This window comes from Monodelphis domestica, chromosome 1, assembly GCF_027887165.1.
Source record: "Monodelphis domestica isolate mMonDom1 chromosome 1, mMonDom1.pri, whole genome shotgun sequence".
NCBI classification, from domain to species: domain Eukaryota; kingdom Metazoa; phylum Chordata; class Mammalia; order Didelphimorphia; family Didelphidae; genus Monodelphis; species Monodelphis domestica.
In genome coordinates this window covers 146,411,207-146,437,725 of record NC_077227.1, presented here as the reverse complement: position 1 = coordinate 146,437,725, position 26,519 = coordinate 146,411,207, and the positions used below count along the sequence as shown (strand labels likewise).

The following is a 26,519-nucleotide window of genomic DNA, read 5'->3' as shown; positions in this document are numbered from 1 at the left end:
AAATGCAGAAGGACTTAACATCTCCCTAGGCCCTAATCTTGTTTCTTTTAAGGCAGCCTTAGCTCACATTAGTTTTCTTGGCTGCCCTAGCTTATGGAGTACTCTAGAAACCCAAAGATAATGTAAATGACAGAGGAGAAAAAAATATCCCCAAACTACAATTTCATGTTTTGAACTTCCTAAGTGAGAATTTCAGGAAAGAGAAAATTTATGAAAATTTTGTTTAACCTTCTCCATGCAGTGTTTAGCACCTTTAAAAACAAAAAACAGATTTCTTAGATCAGGATCCATGAAGTTGGTTTTAAAAAATATTTTCATAACTATATTCTAATACAATTGGTTTCCTTTGTAATCCTTTATGTTTTATTCTGAGAAGGGATCCATAGGCTTCACCAGACTTCCAAAGAGGTCCATGCCACAAAAAAAAAAAAAGATTAAGAATCTTTAATATGAGGGGGTTTTAAGTGGTATTTATGCCTATAGATACGAAACAGGGAGGATCCTTGTACAAAATAATCCCTTTTGTTGATTCTAGCTTGTTTTCCTTTGTCATTTTCCATTTTCTTCATGCAAATCAGGTTTACATGAGTAATTAGTTCTCAGCAAGCAATGATGGTAATATGAACAGGAACTGAGTTAAAGTATATATGAATGTAGTGTTTTCTAGAATCTGAAGACTTTCATGTGTTCCTCCCCCCTCAAAAAATGACTAAATCCCTGTTGAAAGGACAGAAGTTATTTTCTGACCCACAAGTCTTATAGGGTCTACTTAATTCTTTTCTCTTTAACCAGACTAAGAACCCTTTCAGAGGAGTGATTGCTTATATCCCCTCTGGTGACTAATAGTGCTGAACAGTTGGTTGGGCTTGGTTGACCTTGATCCAAAATAAATTCAGTGGTAATTCCATTTTGCTCTGTGCAAAAGCAAATTCTTAAACTTTTTGGTGAAAGTATAGCCAGTGGTGAAGACCAGAGGTTAGTGAGAAGAATAATACAGGTCTAGGATCTCTCTTTTGATCTTCCAAGTAATGTAGTATAGTCAGGGTTGCCAAAGGAGAATTCTTGGTTCTCTTTTTTAATGAAGTTAGCACTTTGTAGAATGTTATAATTTCATTCATTTCTTATAAAAATAAATACTAAAAGCTTATTAGTACATGCAATGTTTTCCCAGCCTGTTCTTGCCGAGAGACATACGGATGGTAAAATAAGTGAGAACAACCTCTTTATTTCTTTTCTCAGAATAACATTTTGAGGGGTCTGTGATCTGCTCAATGTAGGTATTCTCTGTAATGATACAAACAGCAATTCATGTTTTTCCAATATCTTGACTGTGAGCTCCTCTAAATCTGTGATAAGGAGTCCAACTAACACGCCGAGTACCTTAAGATTTTACATGGATTCTCGTAGAGCACACAGTTGTCCTTTATTCTATGTGAATAGTTATTGCTCCCCCATCCCCACTCACCCCATTCCCCAGTCATATATTTCTTTCATTATAGGCTTTTCAATATTTCTTTTGTATTTAATTATAATTCTTTATATTTAGTGTGTTACATTATGTTCATACTTAACTGTTTTGGCTATGATAATAGTTAATAATGAAAATGATTCATTAATTATAGTACTTTAAGATTTACAAAATATTTCCCTCCCAACAATCTAGTTAGAGTATAGCAAAAGTATTCTCCCCTTTTTTCACCTGAGAAAACTTGAGCTTCATGAAAGATAAATGACTTGCCCAGCCTCACAGAGCTAAGTATCAGAGCAAAGACATTACCTAAGGCCATTTTGATGTCCATACTAATACTCTATATACTCTATTATCATTGTTCTTTAATTGTCTAGGTAATGACCACTTATTTTGGGCTTTTCCTTATTGTCTTCAAAATTATGAAATTTTAGAAAACTATGATTGTGAAAATAATGTTTATTTAATAATTCCACAAGGTTAAAAGCCATGGCTTACTTTGAGTAACTGTGGCTATATTACATTACCAACAGTGGTGTTGTTGAATGTTGTTGGATAAATTGATATACAGAGTCTGCTTACCAATTTTCAGGAATAGGGAACTTAAATTGCTTTCTAAGGCAATTCATTCCACTTTTGAATAGCCCCTGTAAGCTTTCTTTTATATTGAGCTGACACATGCTTATCTACAACTTTTGCCCTTTGATCCTAGTATTCCTTTCTATGACCAAGTAGCAAGCCTAATTCTTATACCATGTGAATATGAGTAATTCTTTTACCTCTTCTTAGCAGTATGTTTTGATCCCATCCATTATCAACAGTATTCCTAATCTTTTCATATCTCTTTTCCTATAGCAGTGCTTGTTTAAAAAAAAAATGCCCTATTGTTACCTTTAAAATTCCTTGCTAGCTTCACTTCTAAGTTTCTTTTCAAGGTGCTTTTAGGGGACTGAAAATCAAACCTAAAAAAAAGACAGAGCCAAGGAACGCTCCTGCTGGACTCAACTTAAAAGGTATGCTCCCAAAAGCCAGAATTCAAGAACACTTTGACTTAAGGGGAAGGAAGAAGGAAGGTCCCGGGACCCCTACCCCCACCTAGAGCACTAAGCCTCCAGTGGCAGCTGGAACCTCTGGGTGGGCAAAGGCTCTGGTCTGGAGGGAGTACCTTATGGGCAAAGCTGTGCCAGGTTCAGAGTGTCCAATGCAGGCAGTGGGGAAGCAGATAGAGGAGAAACATAGAGCGCAGAGTGGGAGGCATAGTTGCAGCAGCTGAGACACTCCATATTGCACCCCCCCTTCCCAAGATTTTGGCCCCAGGGCCCATCCAGCAACCCAGCCAGACTTAATCCCATCAAATCTTCCAGAGGACAGGGAAGCTCAAGCTCCAAAACCCCTCCCCCACAGACTGCTGGACTTAATCCCATCAAAGCTTCCAGAGGGCAGAGAAGCTCAAGCTCCAACACCCCTCCCCCACAGACTGCACTGAGAGATTTACTGACAAAACTCCAAAGGTGAGGGCAGAAAGGAAAGCCCAAAACCACAAAAAAAATGAGAGGAGCAAGAGCTCAGGCAACAGCAGGGAGTAAAGAAGGGGTAAATATGAGTAAACAATATAAAAAGAAAAAAGAAATTACAATCGACACCTTCTATACAGGCAATGAACAAAGAGCAAATGGAACAGAGAAGGATGAGGGAACTCCAAGCAAAAAAACACAGAAAACCCAGCAAATTGGATACAGGCTCTAGAAAAACTCAAAATACAATACAAAACAAAATTAAGAGAGTCTGAAGACAACTTTAAAAGCAAGATAATTCATTGGGAAACAAAACAATGTTTTGAAAGCCAAAATTAATCAGCTTGAAAATGAGGCAAAGGAGATGAAAGAAGAGGCAAAGAAGATGTAAGATGACGTCCAAAGAAAATCAGAACAGAAGGAGAAGGATGACCAAAAAGCCAAGGCTGAAATCCAATCTTTAAGTACCAGAATACAACCATTAGAAGCAAGTGACTTCACAAGGCAGCAAGACACTATAAAACAAAATCAAAAGAATGAAAAAATTGAGGAAAATATGAAGCATCTCATTCACAAAACAGAAGATTTAGAAAATCATTCCAGGAGAGCCAACTTAATAATCATTGGTCTACCAGAAGACCATGACAAAAGAAAAAGTCTGAAATAAATTGAAGGTATTAAAATAGGCAATGAGGAGACCAAGCTATCATTTGTTGTAGATGATATGATGGTCTACTTAAAGAGTCCTAGAGATTCAACCAAAAAGCTAGTTGAAATAATCAACTTTAGCAAAGTTGCAGGATACAAAATAAAGCCGCATAAGTCATCAGCATTTCTTTATATCTCCAACACATCTCAGCAGCAAGAATTAGAAAGAGAAATTCCATTTAAATTCACCCTATAATATAAAATATATAAAATATTTAGGAATCTATCTACCGAGACAAACACAGGAACTATATGAACACAACTACAAAACACTCTCCACACAATTAAACTAGATCTAAACAATTGGGAAAGCATTGATTGCTCATGGGTAGGATGAGCTAACATAATAAAAATGACAATCCTACCCAAATTAATTTACCTATTTAGTGCCATACCCATTGAACTACCAAAAAACTTTTTTACTGAATTAGAAAAAAACATAACAAAGTTCATTTGGAGGAACAAAAGATCAAAGATATCTAGGGAAATCATGAAAAAAAATATTAATGAAGGAGGACTTGCAGTCCCAGATCTCAAACTACACTATAAAGCAGTGGTCATCAAAACAATTTGGTACTGACTAAGAGACAGAAAGGAGGATCAGTGGAATAGACTTGGGGTAAATGACCTCAGCAAGACAGCCTATGATAAGCCCAAAGATCCCAACTTTTGGAGCCAAAATCAATTATTTGATAAAAATTTCTGGGAAAATTGAAAGACAGTATGGGAGAGATTAGGTTTGGATCAACATCTCACACCCTACACCAAGATAACTCAGAATGGGTGAATGACCTGAATATAAAGAAGGAAACTATAAGCAAATTAGGTGAACACAGAATAGTATGCATGTCAGATCTTTGGGAAAGGAAAGACTTTAAAACCAAGCAAGAGCTAGAAAAAAAATCACAAAATGTAAAATCAATAATTTTGATTACATCAAATTAAAAAGGTTTTGTACAAACAAAACTAATACATCCAAAATTAGAAGGGAAGCAACAAATTGGGAAATAATCTTCATAACAAAAACCTCTGACAGAGGTCTAATTACCTAAATATATAAAGAACTGAACCAATTGTACAAAGAATCAAGCCATTTTTCTAATTGATAAATGGGCAAGGGACATGAATAGGCAATTTTCAGTTAAAGAAATCAAAACTATTAATAAGCACATGAAAAAATGTTCTAAATGTATTGGACTTTTCCACTAGTGGCAATGCAATGATCCTGAACAACTTGGAGGGATCTATGAGAAAGAACACTCTCCCCATTCAGAGGAAAAACTGTGGGAGTATAAACACAGAAGAAAAAACTGCTTGAATACATGGATCAAGTGGATATGACTGGGGAGATAGACTCTAAGTGAACATCCTAATGCAAACACCAACAACATAGAAATATGTTCTGATCAAGGACACAAGTAATACCCAATGAAACTGCACGTCGACTGCAGAAAGGGTGGGTAGAGGGGAGGGAGGTAAATAATGTGATTTTTGTAACCAAGGAATAATATTCTAAATTGAATAAATAAATTGAAAAAAAAGAAAAAAAAAGAAAAAGCCTGGACATCATACTACAGGAAATCATCCAAGAAAACTGCCCTGATATTCTAGAACAAGAAGGAAAATTGGAGATTGAAAGAATCCCCAGATCACCTCCTGTACTTAATCCCCAACTGACAACACCCTCGAATGTTACAACCAAATTCAAGAACTATCAGACCAAAGAAAAAAAATATTACAACCTGCTAAGAAGAAGTCATTCAGATACCATGGAACCACAGTGAGGATAACACAGGATCTGGCTGCATCTACACTGAAGGACCCATAGATATGGAATATGATATTCCAGAAAGCAAGGGAACTAGGTCTACAACCAAGAATCAACTACCCAGCAAAATTGACTAATTCTTACAGGGGAAAGTATGGTCGTTTAGCAAAATAGAAGAATTCCAAGCATTTGTAAAGACCAAACTTGAACAGAAAATTTGATGCCCAAACACAGGACTCAAGAGAATCATTAAAAGGTAATTAAAAAAGAGGGAAAGAAGAAAAACAAAATAAAACAAAATAAAACTTTTTTTAAGAGACCCAATAAGTTAAAATGATATGTATCCCTATAAGAAAAGAGGTCAGTGGTAACTCTTAAAAATTGTTATTATCACCTGGGCAGCTAGAAGAATTACACTTAGAGGGAACAGTGACAAACTGTATAGAATGAAATACCAAGACATAAATATGTATATAGATATATGTATGCATAAAAACATACATATGTGTGTACATATATATATAACTAGAGCTAAAAAAAGAGGTTAATACTAAAAGAAATGGGAAAAGAAACAAAAGGGGGTAAATTTATATATCACAAATAAGCTCATGGCAAGAAGGGGGAGAACATCTATACACCAGAAGGGTAAAGACGTTGGAGCTAGGAAATACTCAACTCTTACATGCATTGAAATTGACTCAAAGATGGAAGAACAATCTAATCCATTGGGGCAGAGAATTGATTTGCACTGTATAGGGAAGTAGAAGGGTAACAAATGGACTGGTGGGGAGGGAAGCAGTATAAGGGATAGAGAGGGTGAGGGGGTAGTTTAAAAAGACCATTAAAGAAAATAAGGGGGGGGGGAAGAAGAAGGGAGGGGAGTAGAAAGGGAAATAACATAAGGGTGGGAATTAGGGGGATTGATTAAAAACGAAACATTGGTGATTTGCCTAGGGTCGCACAGCTAATAAATATCTGAGGCCAGTTTTAACTCAGGAAGATGTGTCTCTATCCTCTCCTCCACCTAGTTTCCCAGACATATTAGCTCTCCCTCTTGAATTTTTGTAATGTGCAAATTTCACAATTAGGCTCTTATTTGAGACACTAATAAAAGTAAGGACAACATTAAGGACAGAATTCTATGTCACTTACACACCTTTTTCAGATTTTTATACAGTCATAGACTTTAACATTTATAACTACTCTTTGGATCTTATCATTCAACCACTTATGAATCTACATAATTGATTTTATACAGCTATCTTGTTTGCTTCTGGCTTTCATCCTCCAATCAAGTCTTCTTATCTCCAGGCTAACTACTCTAAATTCATTCAGTTAATTTTTGTATGTTTCAATATTATTGTGGTCCAACTTGCCCAAGTCCTTTCTAAAATATGATGATTTGAGCTCAATATTCCAGATGGAATCTGACCTGGACAGAGTACAGTGATACTTCACCACCATCATTCTATCTAGCCTACAAACGCCTTCCATTTTGCTTATCTTAGACCTCCCATTTATCTCATTGCCCTTCCAAGCCATGATCTTAAAATTTCCTTCATCTTCTTCACACCCAGAATTCTGGTAAAAGTTGTTTGTAGTAGTTTTTTATCCTATATTTACTGATTAGCTCTTTTAAGAGTTGGCTATCAGTCCCACTACTCAAACTGACCTTTGAAAGGACACCAAAGATCTAATCACCAAATCTCATCTCACTTTCTCAGTCCTCATCCTATTGACACTATAGACCACACCTTCCTAGAAACTCTCTTTTATCTTGGTTTCCATGACAATTAACTATACCAATTTCTTTTTTCTCACTGAATTTTACCTTTTCTCCTTTCATTGGCTCCTCATTCTCCCTTGATGATATATGGTTAAATATAACCATGAGAGAGCAGCATAATTGCCATTTAATTCTGCCTTCCTATGGAAGTACATTCATTATCTGTGGGCCACTGCTTAAATAACTCAGTAAATTGAAATGGCTCTGCTATCTAAATGTTCACTTCTTGATGTTTTAGCCTTGGTTGCCTTCTCTTCTTTTTCTGCCCTCTCTCCTTTTTCAGTCTCATTCATATCTGCAACTTTTAGTATTATCTCTACTGAATATTACTGAAATATTCATCTCTTACTCTGAACATTTACAAGAAGTTGTCTCCACATATCTCTGTACCCATCTTTGTTCCACCCTATACCTCATACTTAACTATTGCCAATGATGTGAAGCTCATGATCTCACCCCCTTTAGAGACAATTAGGTGGAATAATGAATAGAATACTGGATTTAGAGTCAAGAAGACCTGACTTCAAATCTTATCACCTACATTTACTAGCTATGTAGCCCTAGGAAAGTCACTTAATCACTTCCTGTCTATTTTCTCATGTTTAAAAGGTGGACAATAAGAGCATTTACCTTTCAGGATTATTGTGAAGATCAAATGATATATTTATAATGCCTTGCAAACAATAAAATGCTATCTATTCCTGCTATCACTATTCCCAAAACAATTCTTCCTTCTGACTTGCCTATCTCCAGTTTCCAATACTAAATGAATGAAAGAAAAAAATTATCACATGATTTCTGTTTGCCAATTGCTGGAGAAACAAATAAAGAAGTAAGATTGCCCCAGTTCTTAAGGAACTCACACAAAAAATCTGGGGAAAGAAGACATACAAGAGAGATCTACTGCAATGTGGATGGAAATCCTAAGAGTGTAGAAGTAGGATAGATGAAAAAACCCAGAGTCCTGAGGGTCTTTCACAGATCAGGTAATAATATGCAGCAGAGTATAGCAGCAGGATCAATAGTAAGACCCAAAGGATTTTACAATGACATGAAATGGCAGGTTGCAGGACTTGTTAAATCTCTATTTCACAATAATGATTATAGTTGGTGACTCTATGCCCATCCAGCTCCTGTGGGCAGCTGTGTTGCTCTTCCCACTCAGCTGCCCTAAAGGGTCTGGACAGCCAAAAATTGAGATCAGGAAAAAGTAAGGCAGTGGGACAGGACAGGACGCCCTGACTGGTAGTTCTTCTCACTCATCTTCTTCTTGGTCCTGGGTGGCTGAAAATATTACTTATTTAAGCACTTGTCAAGTGATTGGACAGCTTTCTTACCTCAGTACAAAATTCTTGAATTTGCTTCTCTTATTCAACCCTTTATTAATTCTCAGTATATCATCACCATTGGACAGGTACAGGGTATGTGTGCTAAAGACTTCACTGATTCTTATGCTCTCTCTCTAATCAGTAGAGAAGTACTAATGATTGGATATCTCAGCAATATCTTTTGAATCTTTTCCCCTTTCCCTCTACCCTTTATTATTCCTCAGCTAAATGATAGCAGAAGCTTCTCAATAGGTTTTTATACAAATCCTACACAGTGGTGTCAGACTAATCTCCTAGAGATACAGTTCTGGTCATATGACATTCCTGCTTGAAAAATCATCTTCTAAGAATAATTAAATATGTAATAATTAAAATAAATATTATATGCAATAATTAAAATGCTACATGTAATATTTAGAATTGGTTTTGTTAAATAATATTAGTAAAAAATTGTTGTGGTCGCTCTTTATAAAGTTAACTCTCAAGTCATGAGGAGGATAGTAACTTTAAACAATTTAGTTTAATATAAATATAGTATAAGAAAGAAATAAGCTTGATCCCCAACAAGGTTCTGATCTCCATGTGGAAGTCCAGTTGTCAAGCCACAAATGCCAAATGGAGTAGAAGAATCAATCCCAGCAAACTCACACCAAAAGCCCTCGATCTCCTCTATGGTCTCATCTTTTATTGCCCTTTTCTCCATATCACTTCCTGTCTTTCTGAGCTGGTCTATCACATCTCAGGAGCCAATCAAAGTCTCTCTGCTGGGTCATGTTCCTGGGACTCTTAGCCTGTGACCTCTCTTTGGAGCATTCCAGCCATGCTAATGGGATGAGTTGGACAAGAAGAAAGTTCAGGACCCTGAGAGGAAGGCATTCCCTTTACACAACCCCCCTGTAATTCTATTTGGAGATGTGGATGTCAAAATCTCCCCAATTAAGGGTTTCAGGAGATTAACATGCCTAGTCTCCGCAATGAATCATTTCACATAACCAGCTTATGCCTCTAAAGATCTTCTGGCTAGGGGTATATACACTATGAAGAAAGGGTGGTTCTGGTCTTGGAATTAGGAAGATCTGATCTCAAATTTAGCCTTTATAAACTGAGAGTTACTAACTGTGTGATCCTGGGCAAGATACCTAACTGCTGCCTACCCAAGTTCCCTCATTTGTAAAATGGGGATTCTAGAACTCTTTGCCTCCAAGAGTTATGAGAGTCAAGTAAGGTTATAAAGTATACATTTGTAAAGAAATTATTTAGCATGGAGTAGGTACTTATTAAATCCTGATTTCCTTCTTTACGATGTGTCAAGCACTAGATTGTCAACATTGGGGTCTGAGAAGAGGTAGTGGTGAGCGGTTGACTCTCCTGGTGCATTGTTCTTCACTCAAGGTACCCTACCTGTTTTGTTGGAGGCTACTCTTCAACAGTTGTCACATTATTGGTAGTGAGGATGGTAGACCTAAGGGAATTTTTAGGTTAGAGTCATAAGGAGGTTCCTCACTCCTCCAAAAATGGCTGTGATATAAAGACAAAATGCATCGATAAAATTTATCTTTTATAAATAAAAGGCTTGACTAGATGACCATTAAGATTTTTTTTCTTCTAAAACACGAATTTCAATATGAGTTCTCCCACTTGCTATCCATGAAACTTTAGGTTATTGTTGCTAATTTATTAATAACTTTTAACAAACACCTGGAATTTGAGATTGTGGAGAGATTATGGAGAAAAGAGATTTTGACTTTCCCCTTCATCTTACATAATGGCTATCAGAGAGATATTTTTAAAGGGTAGTTTATTTATTTGACAACACATATTTTTTAAAATGCTACAACTTATCTTTGAAAAGACATGCCATTCTCATAGGAATACTTATTACCAGAATAGATGCTCTATCCAGATTGCCCTCCAGATACAAATCATCAGGGTAGCTTAAATTGTAAGAGGAGCAGAAGAACAATATTATAATTTATTCAGAGCCACTTATATCACAAAGGGCAGATTAAAGAACTATTGAAAGTTTAATGTATTTGTGCAGTGAAACTGGACTTTAAATCAGTCCTTGCTAATATATGTATGTATGTATATAGCCGGTGATCTGAGAGTTGGTATGGCCAATGTCCTTTAGCTGACATTTTTAATAAAGACAAAAATGTAGAAATATGATCTAACTCAATACTTCAGAAATAGTAAGTTGAGGAGATGACCACTATGAAACCAGAAATTAAGCATAATTAACACACAAGTGGTTAATACACCCAACCTGATATTTTTGAAGCTTGCAATGATGCAAAGTAGAATGTAGCATTCTTCTGCGTGTGTGTGTTGATGGGTGTGTTGAGGGACAGTTCTTGAGGGTTGCATTTAGTGCTACTGGTTGCCAGACTTTTAAACTTTATATATACATACAGATATAATGTTAAGATTAAAATTTTGGGAACTGAGGCAGGTAGAAATTAGTTTCTCTCTGCAAGGAGTATTATATTTTTAGAGGTTTATTAAAGGTTGAGAATTTAAGAAAAATACAAGTAAGAAAGGCACATGCTAGGTGGGCCAAGAGGCCCAATTCAATTTCACTTGCCAGAAGAGACAGGAAGAGAAGAGGGCCCGCCGTGGGCGGAGACCCTTTAAATAATGATTTTGCTCTTGGCCCAGGTGAGAATTCAGTGAGATTACAAAGCATTTTGGGGAAGTAGAGCAAGGACTTCTGGGGATTGGAGTCCTGGATTCAAGTCCATTTTTACAATAGATACATTCTTATGTGAATATCTTTACTAGCTAGGTATACAAGAAAAAATTATGTATTTCAGGCAATGTACGTTTATGACAACAAATTTGCTATTATAACAACCAAAGTAATTTGGGCGATATTAATGTATTTTCATTTCAATCAAGCACACAGTAATTGGACATGACACTTTGAGAAAAAATTCTAAGCAATAGTTTTACCAATTGGAACCAAGATATGTACTGAAACAGTTTATTCAAATTAATGTATTTTTATTAGAGGCAAACTATCATCTCTTCCTCAAACAAATGTCATTTGGTACTGGTACTTTATAATTAATTTATATCTGTCCGTTGTAGGTTCTTATAACTGTAAAGGGATTCTGGCCTCCCCCCAGCCTCACTATATTAACATATTTCATTTCACAGCTATTGTTTCACCTGCCTAACTCTGTAGGCTCATCTATATAACCACACAATGTGATTTATCATATTTAAAGCCCACATTCAATTTTCAAGTATGAAGAACTATCTTAAGCAGGGAAAGGGGCATGACTGTCTAGACATTGTGGTGGGAAGTTCCCAGCCAGAGTTCAGCTTCCAGTAAAGGATATGCAATACTTCATTTACTGTAGGCAATGAACCTAGTTTCAGGAAGATTTAGGGACCTTCCTGAGGTTTGCTTTAATGTTTAGTTTAGACCCTGAAATAGCTAAATGTATTTGAATGAGAAAGCTGGGGTTCTTCTAAGTCTGGAAGATTATAATTTGAATATATGAAGTCATTTGGACTTTCACCTAGCCTTTTCCCTTACTGTTTCCCAGTACATATGCTGAATACATACACCCTCACAATCAACTCAGGGTCACCATCTAAATTAGAGAAGAGTATTTGCTTATTTTGTCAGGGGAGAAGGAGCAGCTAAGGAAAACAAGGTTCAGTGAAATCCCTTAGATTCAGTCTTGGTATTGGCTGGAGAATGAGGAAATACTAGGATCATATACCCAGCCCTTACTTTCTACTGCCCCTAACATAGTCTTGGGAAATGGGGCAACTGATAGGAAGTTATTATATAATCTAGAAGGTATCCCAGTGTGGAGAGTAGTTACAAGAGGTAAAAGTGGAGCCAAAACCAGAGAACAATGTTCTATCACCCTTTGAAAATGTACAGGGGTCTATGCTAGTTTTAGTTGGCTTCTCATGGACAAAAATGAATGCTTGGGCTGGTAACAGCTTTAGTTTCTTAGAGTACAAACCGAGTTTTTCTCAGCCCCCCCCTTAGAGTACACAGTCAGTCAACAGCATTTTGGGGCAATTTAGGACAGAAAAGTAAAACATTTCGCAGGAGAGGTATGTGTAGAGCAAAGAGGAATCATTCAAGAGAGGAAAAGGGGGCAGTATTTGAAAAGCGACTTGCAGGATTTATTATCACAATGAGAAAACATTCCTTCTTCAAGGACAGGAAAGAAGAGAAAGTGATCAAATCATTTTGCAACTGTTAAAGAGGTCTATTTGATTAAAGAAATCAGGGTTGAGGTAACCTCTAAGAAAAAGCTACAAGCATATCTCTTATCTAAGGATAACAAATGGTTTTACATTAGTGCATGAGATCATCTGCTTTACCATGTCCTTGTAGAGTTTGTTATATTTTATTTCTGCTTAAATTCCTTTCTTTCATGGTCCAGCTCCTGCCTTGGTTTATTGGTAAAGTATTCCCCTGAGACCATATTTGTAAGACAGTGCCTTAAGTGAGATAGATAATATATGTAAAGCACTTTGCGAACCTTAAAGCTCAGTGATTATGGTGATGATTCTAGATCACACAGATTTCTTTATTGAACCCTTTTTATACTTTCAGACTGCTAAGGCAGATTGGAAATTTATTATTTTATAATTGTTTCAAGTGTGTTAGTTTTATCTCTTCAACTAGTCTATAGGTTCCATAGTGGTCTCTTTAGGATCTAGATTTCTAGTTATGAACTCTAACAGGTAGAAACATTTTAATATATTTTTGTATCATCATCACAATAAGCAAATGCTAGGAAGGTGCTCAATAAATCCTTGATTCATCAATCAATTAAAAGATTTAGGATTCAGATTTAGAACCTGGCTTGCCAGATGTGACTTCCATGTTACTCATGGTATCTATTGGTGCTTCCATTAACTTTTGCTATATTCATCATGGGATGAATTGTAATCTTGGTTAAATGAGTACATTCTGTTAACAGAAAAGATGAAAAGGTAACTCAATGACTTTCTTAATAGAAAGAACCATGAAATACCAGTTGGTCATTTATTCTGATTCTGATTGAGATTTATTTTCCATATGTGTCTTATTTCAGCTATGAGCTTGAGTTTTCTCTAATTCATTGTTTATAGGTTTGCAACAGTTTAGAACAGCCAAGGAAACAACAGCGTTCTGATCTCAATGGACCAGTCGACAATAACAATACGCAAGAGGTAATTTCATTAGGGGATAGTTATGGGTCATGTTTTTAGGCTAATGTTGATTGGCAGAATTTTGATATTAGTCAAGTCATGCCAAATAATGTTCATCTCTTTTGCCACTTGATCCTATGGCTCTCTGATGGATGGGGTAGGGCCATGCATGGAAGATTGTGGTTCTGGGAGGGTCTGACTAAGTCAAGTTTTTGTTTTTTTTTCTTCTTCTGGGAAACGAATTCATGTTGGAAGAGTAAGAGAAAGTTATAACCTTATAATTAGGAGTAGAGACAGGTTGGTGTAATAGTTAGAGGGCAACTTGGATGTAGGAAATTGGGAGTATAAGTCTCTGACTGTGTTACTCTGTACTAATACTTAATGTCTTGGTTCCTTAGATAACTTTCTAAGATAACCACTTGCTTATCTACATATTTGGAGGTTGTCTCCACAGTGGGAATTCCTATATTGATGAAATTATAGATGCGCGTGCACACACACACAAATGTTGGAGTAGGGATGTGATAATGATGTACTTGTTTATAATAATATCATTTTATTTTATCCTGGTTCTGTGCTGTTCTTCTGGAAACATAAATGAATAGATTCTAAAAGAGACTTTAGAGACCATCTAATCCACTCTGTCATTTGACAGAAATGAAATGGAGGTCCAGAGAAGGGAAATGACTTACCTAATTATTGTAGTGGTTGTTAACTCGTTTTTTATCATATCTGACTTTTCATGACCTCATTTGAGATTTTCTTGCAAAGATAATGGAGTTGTTTGCCATTTCCTACCATAGCCCAGATAAGAAAACTGAGGCAAACAGGTTTAAGTGACTCCCACTGCTCACACAGCTAGTAAGTGCCCAGTAGTTAAGTAGTAAAGAGCAGAACTAAGATTTGAATTCAGATTTTTTTCCCATAAATTAAATCTTTTCTTAATATTACACATAACTTCTTAACATGTATCCAACATTATTCTTCTAAATAAACCATAGAATATTTGTCTTATCTATATACAAAATGTTTACAGACTCATGTGGATACATACATAGCTCATTAGTTGTGTGGCATTAAACAACCCATTTCACTTTTTTGGATCTCAGTGACCTCATCTGTTAAGTGAGGGAGTTGCACTTTCAGCTCTAAAATTCCCCAAGTTGTCAGTGTGGTGGGGAAAATGCTTGCATTGTCAAACATTTATCCTTATTTTGAAACCCTGGTTTTAAGCATGTTATGTTTTTTTACACTAAGCACTCATATCTTAAGATATTGATTTCCTATGGAAGTCAATGAACCACATTCTTCAACTAAACATGATATGACTCAACTTGGAGTTATTTTGCTTAGCTATTTTTAATTTTCTAATACTATAATTGTCCTATATGTTATAAAATAGGTCTTCTTTATCATGGTTGTTCTGTTTTTAATATTTCCAAACAGACAAAGAAGGTGGCTTCATTTCCGAGTTTCGTTGCTGGTAAGTAATTTGAGTTTAACTGTCTCCAGAGGCTATATCATTTTGTAACAAAATAATTTTATTTTACTTCTTTAAAAGGTTATTAAGAAAATATAACTCAAATATTAGTGAAATGCCATAATAAGATACATCAAGGAGCATTTAATTTGTATAGCAAAGCTTAGCCTATTTATTGGAGCTGTGTTCCGTTTATTGTTATTTTTTTAATATAAAGAAAACTAATAGTCTGACACTTGTTATCTAACTAATCAGGTTCATCTGCCAGCACTAATGATTGACTTAATGAAATGAAATGCTTTTCCTTGAAAGCAGTTAATCATATTATAACAGTTTTGATCCCAGGGGCTATAATTGCATCAAAACTTACTATCTTTTTTTTTTCACACTGACATTTCTTGGGTTATTGGTTTTCCACCCTTTCTTTTTTCTAAACATCCAAATGTAGATAAACAGGAGTGCTCTGACTTTTAGTCAATTTCATGAGCAAAGGAGAGACCATTTTCATTGGGTTGGGTAGAGATCTGGCTTTCTTTGGGGTGGCAAACCTACATGTCTACTTATTAGCTAAAGTCTAAGTCTAATCAAACATACTTTTTATATTTTCTTGATCCTACTTTAAAGAATATGAGCTTGAGCAGCCAGGAGAAAGTTCACCTATCCTACCAAGAAGGTGTTATTTTTTTGGGAATATAATGAAAACTTATAAATTCACTTATATCACTGCTAACATAACTCCATTGCCTAGGGAGAACAGTCCAGTCTGTGTGAGTTAATCATTTCTGGGTGAATTATCTGCAAGCTGAGGTAAGTTGGTTCTCAGATAAGATTGCTTGATCATCTTGCTATCTCGAAATACCTAGAATCTTGTCCCATGCTAGTTTACTTACCCAGTTTAAAAACAGACAACATTAAACTAAAGTCCTTAATTGTCTTTGTTTACTACTAAGCCTAAATTAAATCGCACTTTCCCCTTTATCCATTTGAACTTGGACAGACTTTCTATACCCAGTGTGGTCCTCTGAGAGTCATAGGTACTGATGAGCTCAGAGACTGTATCCACACTGAGTGGCCGCCAAGAGGCATTACATTTGACAGAGTTGCCAATTACTTGTTAATGAGTCCTAAATGAAGGTAAATCAAATATATTCCTTTTGGGCAGATGACCGCAGAGGAGGTATGACTCTGATTCCCAAACTATCCTATAGGCCTCCAAGGATTTAGGAGGAAACTAAAATGAACTGGTAAAAAGAAAGACAAATATATATTTAAAAATTTCAGATATGAATGAACTTTTCTTTTAGGTGTTACTTAAAAAATATTCCCTGTTAGTAAGAAAGATTGTTTCCAAATAATAATAAAATTTTGCCCATTGTATAGAGGGATCTTTACAATCTGTACTGTAAATTCTGTACAAATCAATCTAACATCTGAAATAATAAAGAATTATGTGCTCATATTTCATGACATCTTTTTCTTCTATGACTGATTTAAGTAAAACTGGTTGTGTGATGTGGTATGGAATGAAAGGGTCTCAGTACAAATCTTGGCTTTTTTGGTCATTTATCTGTGTGCCCAATTACTTAACCTTTTGAAGCCTCAATCTTTTTCATTTGAACTAGATGGTCTTTAAGGCCTCTAGTAGGCAAAATTATGCAACAGATGAAGTTTGTTCTGTTCCACCACCTTCGTTTCCCAGTCCAGTCCATACTCTTCTTTTCCCATGATGATATTCTTCTCCTGGTCATACTTTGGTCTTAGATAGTCAGCATACCTATCTTCATCTCCATACTATGGCACTCACTCTAAGCTTGCCATGGATAATTTTCTATGTTCGAGACTTAACTTTCCTATCATAATCTTAAAGGAGGGCTTCCTCTTAGCTAGCCATCACTCATTTAGTGTTCTTAAAAGTTCTGTGAAGTGTGTGCTGTTATTATGCTCATTTTATAGATTAAGAAACTGAGGCTAGCAGACATTAAGGGACTTGCCTGGGTCATACTAGTAAGACTCAATCCTTCCATCATGCTCTTACCCCACTCTTTTCTATGGGTCAGGAGAAGCAATAGTGATTCTTCCTTCTTTTCTATCTCTCTATGCTAAAACCAAAGGAGTAGAAACTAAATAATTCAGGGAAATTTGTGCTTACATACTTCAGTTCGCCAAGTCTTTATAACTTTTGCTCCTCCTGTGTCCTGGATTTTTAGTAGGGTTACATTTATTAACATAAGTCCATTATTTAGCTTAAGGCAGAAGATAGAGACTTCTAGAAGCTGGGTGTCTTACTTTCAAGCATTAAGGAAAAGTATCACCTGGAGATTAAAAATACAGATAATACCAAACTGGGTGAGTTATGGTTCCGAATTAGTTTTCAAACTGCATTGAACTGAAATCCCATGTCGCTGTGTTGTAGAGGGGATTCATGCTTTAGGGCCAGAGTTAGGTCTTATAAATGCCTTAAAACTCTTCAAAGGAGTGATCTGAATAAGTCATCAAACATGAAAGCAAAGCATTTTTCCCCTTTGTCATAATAACCCTTTGAAATTGGTACGGTAGAGATTATTTTCATTTTACAGATGAGGATACTGAGTCACAGAGAAATTGAAATCTTTTTTGCCAAAGTCATACAGCTAATTAGATTCAGATCTGGAACTTGACTGAAACTGACTTAAAATATAATATTCTTTTCCCCAATACTTCATACTTAAGTCCCTTAACTAGGTTATATGCTTAGAAACTGGGAGCATCCCTAGATGAGCTTTTAGGCTCTCTTGTTTTCTTCTCTCTTTTCTTTTTGTTTTCTGAGGTTTTGTGTGTGTGTGTGTGTGTGTGTGTGTGTTTTCTTATTTTCTGCTTCTCTTCTTTTATTCTGAGCCATTCTAAACCATGGCTTTAATAACTTGGGAAAGAAAATGATTTTTATTTTTTGACATGTCTTGAAAGGAATTAATGAAAGAGGAAATGGGCAGCTATGCTTCCATGTGAAATACTTCCATGCAGAGCAATTGCCTTAGTACTTGTTGGAATTCTTTGAGCTCATACCAGCAAGCTAGCAGCTACTGGGGAGTCCTTTTATCAATAGTTAGACTCTATGGGGGAGAGAGAGAGAGAGAGAGAGAGAGAGAGAGAGAGAGAGAGAGAGAGAGAGAGAGAGAGAGAGAGAGAGTTAAAACCAGAGACATTGCCCAGTTCATGCTCAGTTAAGGAAGGGGCTGTGGTATGGATATGGCTTTGGTCCCTTGGATGGGGAGATAGATAATCTCCAACATAGCCAGATGCACAGAGCTAAGTATGAACATAATGAACTACATTTGCAGACAAAGGGTTCCTTCCCCCTTTTAGACATTTCCCCCAGAATGCTGCAAATCTCCCTCCCTGTCTTCCTCTCCATCTTTTAAAATTCACCCTGGGATCTTTACAAACTAGACTTTTCACCATTGCTGGGCTGTCTCTAGGGACCACAGAAGAAAGAAGGGCTGGTACAAGTCAAATTGAGTCTCCCTCAGCATGAGGGAACACAAATGCATTTTACTTCTTTCAAAGCAAAGGAGAAAGGCATCTGAGACAAAAGGAGAGACATGAAAAGACTCTATTTGAAGTCCGGCCAAGAAATCATACAATTGTATATACAGTATTTTTCTCACAGTTTTCTTTTGTTAGGAGGGGCATTGAAGCAGGGAGAGAGGAGCAGAACGTCTAAATAGTAGCGTCATTTTGAAACAAGCCCACTGGCTGTAGGAGGAAGCCCATGTTTATTGTGCAACATTTCAGTAGGACTGGCCTCTGTTTAGACACAGCCCTTAATTTCCCCCTGAGATAGTTGTGAAGAATGGGTGCTGTCTGGTCAGAAGGGGTTCTGGGTAACAATTGCTTTTGACTAAAAAGTTTCCCAAAAGCTTAGGCTTCATCTAGTATTAAGTGACATTCTAGAAGTCTAACCTTCCTTTCAGACATCCTTCTTCATGTACAGTGACTCTAAAAGCTTTACTCCTAAAATGATTTTCACAGGACTTTGTGTCCACTGTGCTGTCACATTGACTATTCAAATTTCAAATGTCTCCTATGGTTGTTCAGTCATTTCAGTCTTGTCTGACTCTTCCTGACCCCATATGAGTTGTATGTGTTTTTTGTTTTTGTTTTTTTGGCTAAGATACTGAAGTGGTTTGCCATTTCCTTTCTAATTCTTTTTACAGATGAGGAAACTGAGACAAACAGGGTCAAATGACTTGCCCAGGATCACATAGCTCCTAAGTGTCAGAGGCTAGATTTGAACTCAGGAAGATGACTCTTCCTGACTCCTGGCCCTTGGAACTCTATCCACTGTACCATCTACCTACTGCCCAAGTGGACTTCTATGGACTGATTTATAAGCTCTTGGCCTTTTAACTTAATGGAACACATATCTGACATATGAGCATAACAATAAGTCACTAAGTATTTATTATATGTCTATCTTGTGATAGTTTGGGGGATTCAGTGAAAAAATTATAACTGTCCTCACTCTCAAGGATCATAAATTTAGAACTAGAAGGGGCCTTAGAGACCATTTCTTTCAACCCCTTCATTTTACAGCTAACAAAGCAAGATTAGATGGCAAGTGACTTGCTCAATGCCATACAGTTCATAAGAGGAAGAACCTGAATCTAGGTCATGGGACTCACAAGCTTTTTTCCCATTCTTCCATATGTTATATGTGCAGACCAGCATGAACAGAAGTTTGGCTCATCATCAACATACAGATAATATTGTATAGTGTTCGTTATAATATTTAGTTGGCTCCATGAGATCTTCAGATACATAAATTGAACTTTGTCCATAATTCATTGAATTTTCCAAGAGGAGAGATTAACCTGTATTGCTTGAGTAGAGATAAGGAATAGGCTTGTGATTTTATTAAAGTAGGGAAATCCCAAGTGAGGAAACTTATTCTACCAACACACATCACTTCTCTATAGTCTTGGAGAGCTACCAGAGTACTAAGAGATTAAAGGACTTGCTTATGGTTTCATGCCTCATACTTCATGACTATCTTTGAAATCAGTATCCAATTAGACTCCCCTTCCCCCCTCCCCCCGACCAGTAAAGGCTCAGGTAGATGATGGTGACCCATATTGACAACACTGCTACCTTAGTCTTTAGAGGGGATTGTAGTGGATTTTGTTGTCTTTTACCTTGCCCATTGGATAGGAAATGGGTTCATATTTCCTGAAACTAGAGAGCTCCTTTGCTATGTAACCATTCCAGTCATTATTACAATCAACTTTTGCAGCACTGGCACTTGAGAATTCTTTTCAAGGATTATTATAGAAGATAGAAGGGTAAAGAGACTAATTTATTTATGATATTACCTTTGTGGCTGCCATTATTGTCTAACTACCCAATTCTGGTCAATTTAATTCCCTGATAACTCGTTCTTCTCTCTGCCCCACATTGAGCAAAATTTCTCCTTATGTTTACCTAATCTCCTTAATTCTAGAGTTGTTATAGGTCCACGTGGAAATTCTTTTCCCCTGATACCTCTCTTTTTATATTTATATATATTTAGTTTAATCCCCATCTACCCACTGACATCTTTTCCTCCTCCATCTCCTCTCCAGTATAGATTCTAGTATGGGGTTAATAAAATCTACTTTATTTTAGACCTCTTTCTTTCTATATTTTTTTATTCATTTAAGTTTGGCTTCCTTAGGAAGACAAACTATCTTTGGGTACCTTTTCCAGAATTAATTGTTCTTTCTCTCATATTCCATAACAAATTGATCCTGTAGGAGTTGTAATATTATTTTGCTCTGCATTGCTAATCCACTTCCATAATTTACAGACCTTATCTTCTTTGAGATTTACTCTAATCATTGACATATTCATGCTCAGATCCTTATTCCTATCATCTCCTCAGCTCATAAGCATTCACTTTTCTTTAGAGGTTTAGTCGACTCATAGTCTTCTTTACTGAACCCCTTTTACTCATACTTGAAGACATGAGTATTTGTATTGATGTCCCTTCAAACAACCTGTTCTTGGCAGTTAATAAAACTTCTTATTTTCCATAAGCTATATAACAGAAGGGTTCTTATCTTAGATATAACTCTCACACCACATTTTTGAACTCAGTTTCTCTCCTATGCTTTTTAATTCTATTCTAGGTTTTCAAAAAAGTTCCTATTCCTCTTGATGTTTCAATACATCGCCTTTATTTCAACCTTGTATTCTTTTTTTTGCAGTCTTTTCCTTGTAACTATACAGTTTGACTATCACAGTCCTCCACCTTTGAATCCCATGCCCCTTTGTTCCCTTATCATCTATTTCACAATGGTTCTCAACTTTAATTCAATCCCTTCTCCACTCCTATTCCTGAGCTGCTGAATGCAGCAGGTAAAAGTCCTGCAAATGTTGAGTCCACCATAGATTTATCTTATCTAATCTCAAAGGATTATCCTTACTTTTGGATGCTTTTTAATAATATTCATCATTTTATTATTATGTTTACTTACAGTTATTTATACAAAACCTTTTTCTCTCTCCCCAGCCCTCTGTACCATCTCTCTGCCAGTCTTCCAAAGGATCTTTTCTCTTTCCCCTCCTATTTTACTGAAAAAATCAAGGTCCTTTATATCATGAACTTCTTTATCTCATCTCCTCTATATCTCAAAATAATTTTCCATTAACTGTGCTAATCTCCTTTAATCATGGCCCTTTTTCAAAGCTATTCCTTTAGTTGGGCCATTGAATAAATCTGAGATGTTCTCTGGGAGCTTACCCCTTCATTCATTCCTTCTTTTACTCCTTTTCAATCTTTGCCATCTCTCCTACTGACAATAAATGTGTTCAAATTTTTCTCATCCTTAAGAAATCACCTTGTCTTATCACATTGCCTAAAACGATTTTCCCATAGAGAACCATAACTATCAATTCAGTGCTTGGGGTAACTACAACAAAGCATATACTTTTAATAATTCCTTATTGTGTGTATTCCCTAGAAATCTATTCTTTGTCCTTAGCTCCCTTTATACACACATTCTTTCTGGCTAATCTAATTCATTCTTATAGTATCAACTACCATTTCTATGCAAATGGATCCCAATTTTTTTTTCTTTTGCCCAGATTTCTCTTTGAACTAAAGACCTGAGCTGCTATTGAGTCTCCCTACCTGGATATTTCACCATTCCATCAAACTCAACATATAAAAAACACACAAGCATAAGTTGTACCTCTTCATAGGAGTGTCCTACCTCTGGACTTTTCTATTTATTTGTGGACTGTTCACTTAAGTCTTTATGGCTAGAGACTATGAGGTTAATATTGTTTTTTCATCTCCATACTTTCTCATGTCTATTCTATAAGCAATTCCTGTAAATACTACTCCAGTAGCATCTCCCACATGCCTCCTTTCCTTTTTATTCCCAATATAAATGCTCTTGAAGATGCTCTCATTAAAACCCTCTTGGACTATTGGACTTCTTAAAACTTCCTATCTTGACTTTGTACTCTTTCCATTCTCTCTTTCAGACTACTGACAAAAATAATCTTATGCATAGATCTGATCCTGTCATTTCTCTGCTCAAAATAAACTTCAGTAGCTCCTTCTTGCCAACTAATTAAAGTTCCAAGTTCCTTGTCCTGCCATTCAAAGCCTATCACATCTCTCCAGTCATAAGTTCTCTTCTCAAAGTATAGAGGGTGTAAGAAAATAGACACAAGAGTCCTGAAAGAACTGGGGAAATATGATTGCTGAATTGCTGTCATGAAAAGATCTTGGCAAACAGGACTAGAGAGGGGCTAATGTCCCTGTTTTTAGAGAGGATTTTTTAGTGAATATCTAAAAAAGGAAGTAGTGATATAAAGAATGACTGTGACAATAACATATAACATAGTATGCCTATTTTCCCCTTTTTTTTGAAAGGGTTATTGGACTCATAAAGAGGAGAGGTATGATATAGATTTAGTTTATTGAATTTAATTTAATGAATGTAAACCTTAGATATAAGATTACTTTCAAGAAACCTTTTTTGTGGTGCCTAACACACATCCTCTCCCCTTTATGAGAAACTTCTATTCTAGCAGGGGAAAATAGGGATAGGTAGGTGGTGGAACACTGGATAGGGCTTGGCATCTGAAAGATGCCTCCTTATTAGTTCAAATTCAGCCTCAGATACTAGCTGTGTGACCCAGAACAAGTCATTTAACCCTGTCTGTCTCAGTTTCCATATCTGTAAAAGGAGCTGGAGAAGGAAATTGCAAACCACTCCAGTATCTTTCCGATGGAGTCATGAGGAGTTGGACATGACTAAAAACTTCACAACAAACAATATGTGTCAGTCATTGTGCTACATGATGAGGATACAAAGACAAAAGCAAGCTAATCTCTTACATTTTCTTATGGGATGTAACATGCACAGAAATAAGTTAATGACCTGTATATATAAAATAGAAAGTGATTTGAGGAGGGAGAGGCATTAATAACTAGCAGAATCTCAAAGCAGATGATTATTGAGTCAGGACTTGAAGGGAGCTAGGAGGAAGGAGGAAATGAGAATGGAGAATATTCTAGAAATGGAGACAGGAGAGAGAAAATGTCATAATATTAGGTGTGTAAAACCACAAACAAGCCACTTTGGCTAGGATTCAGAGGTCATGGGGTTAGTTTTGTATAATCACGCTGAAAAGGCAGGCCTGTGGAGCCAATTTTTGAAAGGCCTTAAATAGCAAAAAGAGCAATTTGAATTTTATAATGGAGGGCTTAAGGAATATAATGTCACTTTTTGAGTAGGGAAGTGCCATGGCCAAAACTATGCTTTAAGAATATCAATTTGGCAGTTATATAAAGATTGAATTGGAAAAGGGAGGGACTTAGGCACAAAAAACAACTAAGTTAATGTAATAGTTCCAGTAAGAGCTGATGAGGACATGAATTAGAATGTTAGTCATGTGCATAAGAACCTTTGCAAAAGACTAAGTGAAGGGAGCAGACAAAGGAGAGAGCAGATATTTTTAGGTTTGTTATATGGAATAGGGATTACTTGTTTTGCTTTGGTTATAGAAAAACTAGGAGCAATAAGTAATAGTTGTAAAGTGTATACTAAGTTCTGTTGTGGAAAAGTTCCTAAAAATTAGAGCTTTGCTAAAGGTAAATGAGTTTGAGTTCTTTAGGCAAAGACTAGATAAATCCATGTTGGATGTACTGTAGAAGGGGCATTGTTCAGAATTCCCTGGGCTACATTGGGTGACCAATGAAGTTCTTCCCAGTCCTGGAAAGATATTTTTAGCTGAATCCCTTACATCTTTAGTTACAGTCAAGTCAGTCTCTGGAATAGACTGGTTGTTTGCATAGACTTTCCATGGTTGCATGGAGAAGATTGATTTATTCAATAAACATGTATTATGCATCTTAGAGAAGATATAAAGATGTCCTTAGAAATTTAAATTTGTCTTTCTTTTTTATGTCCCTTTAAATTATAAGAAGGATTCTTTCTCCAGTGGGGCACTGGAAAGAAGGGAGTTCCTTGTCATATCAAATGATGGTCTCAGAGACTCAGTGGTGGCTCCTACAGGAATACCATTGTTGCCTTACACTTTTTTTTCAGTGATTCTGCTTGGTTCTAAAGAATCAAACTAAAATAAATCATTAGGTAGAACTTCAGGGAGGTAGATTTTTACCTTGTATTGAAAGAGACCTTTATAATAATTAGTTGTCCATTTGGCATTGTTGGAAATGCACTAGATTTGTAGATAGGAGAGACATTTGTTCAGAATCTTGCCTCTTCTACTCAATAGTTCTGTGATTGAGCAAATCACTGATTTCTCTGAGCCTCAGTTTATTTATCCATAAAATGGGACTAAGGCATAGCCCCTACCTAATGGGGCAGTTGTGATTAAATTAAATGAGATGAGATATGTAAAGGGCCAACCCAATAGTGTTGCATAATTGTTGGCTTTTATTATAGAATGGATTGCCTCTTAAAATAAGGAGCTCATCATCACTGGAAGTGTATCTAAGATGAGACTAGATAACCATTTAGGATCACAGATTTCCAGCTGGAAGAGATTTTGGAAGTCCTTTGACCTAACACTCTTATTTTAGAGACCAGGACACTAAGGCACAGAGAAGTAGAAAGTGTCTCAGGTCACCCAGATAGTAAGAGGCAGAACTAAGACTCAAACCTAGGTCTTCTGATTTCAGATCTAACACATGTCCTGCTTTATCATGCTACCTTTTGTCAGGAATGTGGTAGACAGGAAATTTCTGCATTGGTGTGTGATTAGACCGAAGTTCCTTTTCCCCAATGATTTAAAAAGGGACTAGTGCAGGGGCTTCCAGGGGCCATTGTTTTTTCAGGGGAAGAAGGATGAGGAGTAATAATACTGGGTTAAAAGCAATGAAAGAAATGGAGCCCATAGGAGCAATAGGGAAAATAGATAAGTGATATCAGCAGTGGAGGTGAGTAAAAGCCTGAGGTGGCTGTCAGCTAATGAGTTTGTCAGTTTACAATTTAGGGAGTCTGCTCTCTATGATCTCTAATACTTTTTAGACTCTTCTAAAATACCTTGAAATCATCCCCCCAGACTCTTAACAGTTTATTAAATTAGGTTTTAGTACATGTGAGCTGTTGCATTGGTGTGAAATAGGTGGTAATGACTTATTTTAATCTCTTCCTTCCAAATATTTATATCCCTCATTTAGATGCAAGGAGCACAGAGCCCCAAGTGGACAAAGCAGCTCAATTAATTTTAGATTTTAATATAATACCAACCTACAAAATGTTTCAGAGGTCCTTGGCAAATCTGAAAGAGATTGGATTTGCAGGATGATTGGAAAGAGAGGTTATTTTAATGCATATTTTATTGACCACATGCATATGTGTATGGGAGTTTGTGGTAAAGTTTTAAAAAAATGCTAGACATAATTGTATTTAGAAATCTTGCAAATGCCACAAGATTTCAATAAAGCTAGTGTTTGTGTTATTGTGGCTCAATCATCAATTCATTTTTACATTGTTTCAAGTCCTTATCATATGTGTTAACACAGCTGGGTTTTTTGAGAAAGAAATTATAATAAAAAGCACAAATGACTGAATTATCTATAATCTATAGACTATGGCTCATAGCTAGGACTGGGACATAGACTGGTAGAGAAAACCAAATAAGGAATTAAGTATTCAAATATGTAATCAAGAATCTACTCATTTATTAGAGAAAAAAAAAGATGGGCGATTAGACTTTTTTTTTTAACCTTAACCTTCTACCTTAGAATCAATATACTATGTATTGGTACCAAGGCAGAAGAGTGGTAAGGGTTGGGTA

The 26,519-nt window shown here is 36.2% G+C and overlaps 1 protein-coding gene across 15 annotated transcripts in view; it reads left to right on the top strand.

Moving 5' to 3' along the window:
- The window catches only part of APBA2 (amyloid beta precursor protein binding family A member 2), a 360,332-nt gene that overhangs the window by 243,758 nt on the left and 90,055 nt on the right, over positions 1–26,519 (top strand). For all 15 annotated transcript variants that reach the window (XM_056807712.1, XM_056807715.1, XM_056807711.1 and 12 more), the window contains 2 exons: positions 13,682–13,762; positions 15,188–15,224. In XM_056807712.1, coding sequence (XP_056663690.1) covers positions 13,682–13,762; positions 15,188–15,224 — 118 coding nt within the window. The remainder of the gene's footprint in view (positions 1–13,681; positions 13,763–15,187; positions 15,225–26,519) is intronic.